The sequence below is a fragment of the Penaeus monodon genome, chromosome 29 (assembly GCF_015228065.2).
Source record: "Penaeus monodon isolate SGIC_2016 chromosome 29, NSTDA_Pmon_1, whole genome shotgun sequence".
Lineage (NCBI taxonomy): Eukaryota > Metazoa > Arthropoda > Malacostraca > Decapoda > Penaeidae > Penaeus > Penaeus monodon.
In genome coordinates, this window is record NC_051414.1 from 31,557,788 (window position 1) to 31,558,473 (window position 686).

General features: G+C 45.9%; 1 protein-coding gene across 4 annotated transcripts in view; it reads left to right on the top strand.

Moving 5' to 3' along the window:
* Positions 1-686, top strand: part of LOC119592162 (glycine-rich cell wall structural protein-like) — a 7,696-nt gene that overhangs the window by 1,101 nt on the left and 5,909 nt on the right. For 2 of the 4 annotated variants that reach the window (XM_037940982.1, XM_037940984.1), the window contains exon 2: positions 54-228. In XM_037940982.1, the coding sequence (XP_037796910.1) occupies positions 54-228 (175 nt within the window). Of the gene's footprint in view, positions 1-53; positions 289-686 lie in introns of all 4 variants that reach the window. The other 2 variants (XM_037940980.1, XM_037940981.1) reach the window with 2 other exon arrangements.

Below are 686 nucleotides of genomic sequence, written 5' to 3' on the forward strand. Positions count from 1 at the left end.
TTATCAGATCGTCTTAAATCGAGAACTGATATCGCATAATAATTTCACTACAGCTGTCGATGATCGTGGCCCTTGCTGTGGTCGCTTCCTGCCTGGTGGGCTGGGCCAGCGCCATGCCTGAGCCTTACGCCTTAGCTGACGCCGACGCTGCAGCTGTCCCCGACGCTGTTCCTAAAGCTGGCGCTGAGGCCGATCCTCACTTTGGATTCAGAAGAGGGGGTTTCGGAGGCTTCGGAAGAGGTTATGGGGGTTTCGGAGGCTTCGGAAGAGGTTATGGGGGTTATGGAGGAGGTTTTGGAGGTTTCGGAGGAGGAAGAGGTTACGGTCACTTCGGTCGCGGCTTCTGGTAAAAACCTCCAGCTCATGACACTCGGACAGTGACGATTGCTTTGTTACACTGGCCTTTTCAAGCCGAATTTCCGTTTTCACAGGAGTCCTGAATAAAATTTCGCCTAATGAAGAAATGAAAAGATTTTAAATATTTCCTCAAAATGTTATTACCATCTACTTTATTGAATATATGTGTATCGATATCTACAGCTGGCAGTCAGTCCTTCCCTATCTATTTATCATTCCGTTCATCTACATATATATACATACATCCATAAACAATGCATATTTTCTGGTCAACCGTATCTAGGCGAAAACTATAAAGCTTTTCAACGAGAGAGAGAAAGAGGGGAAAA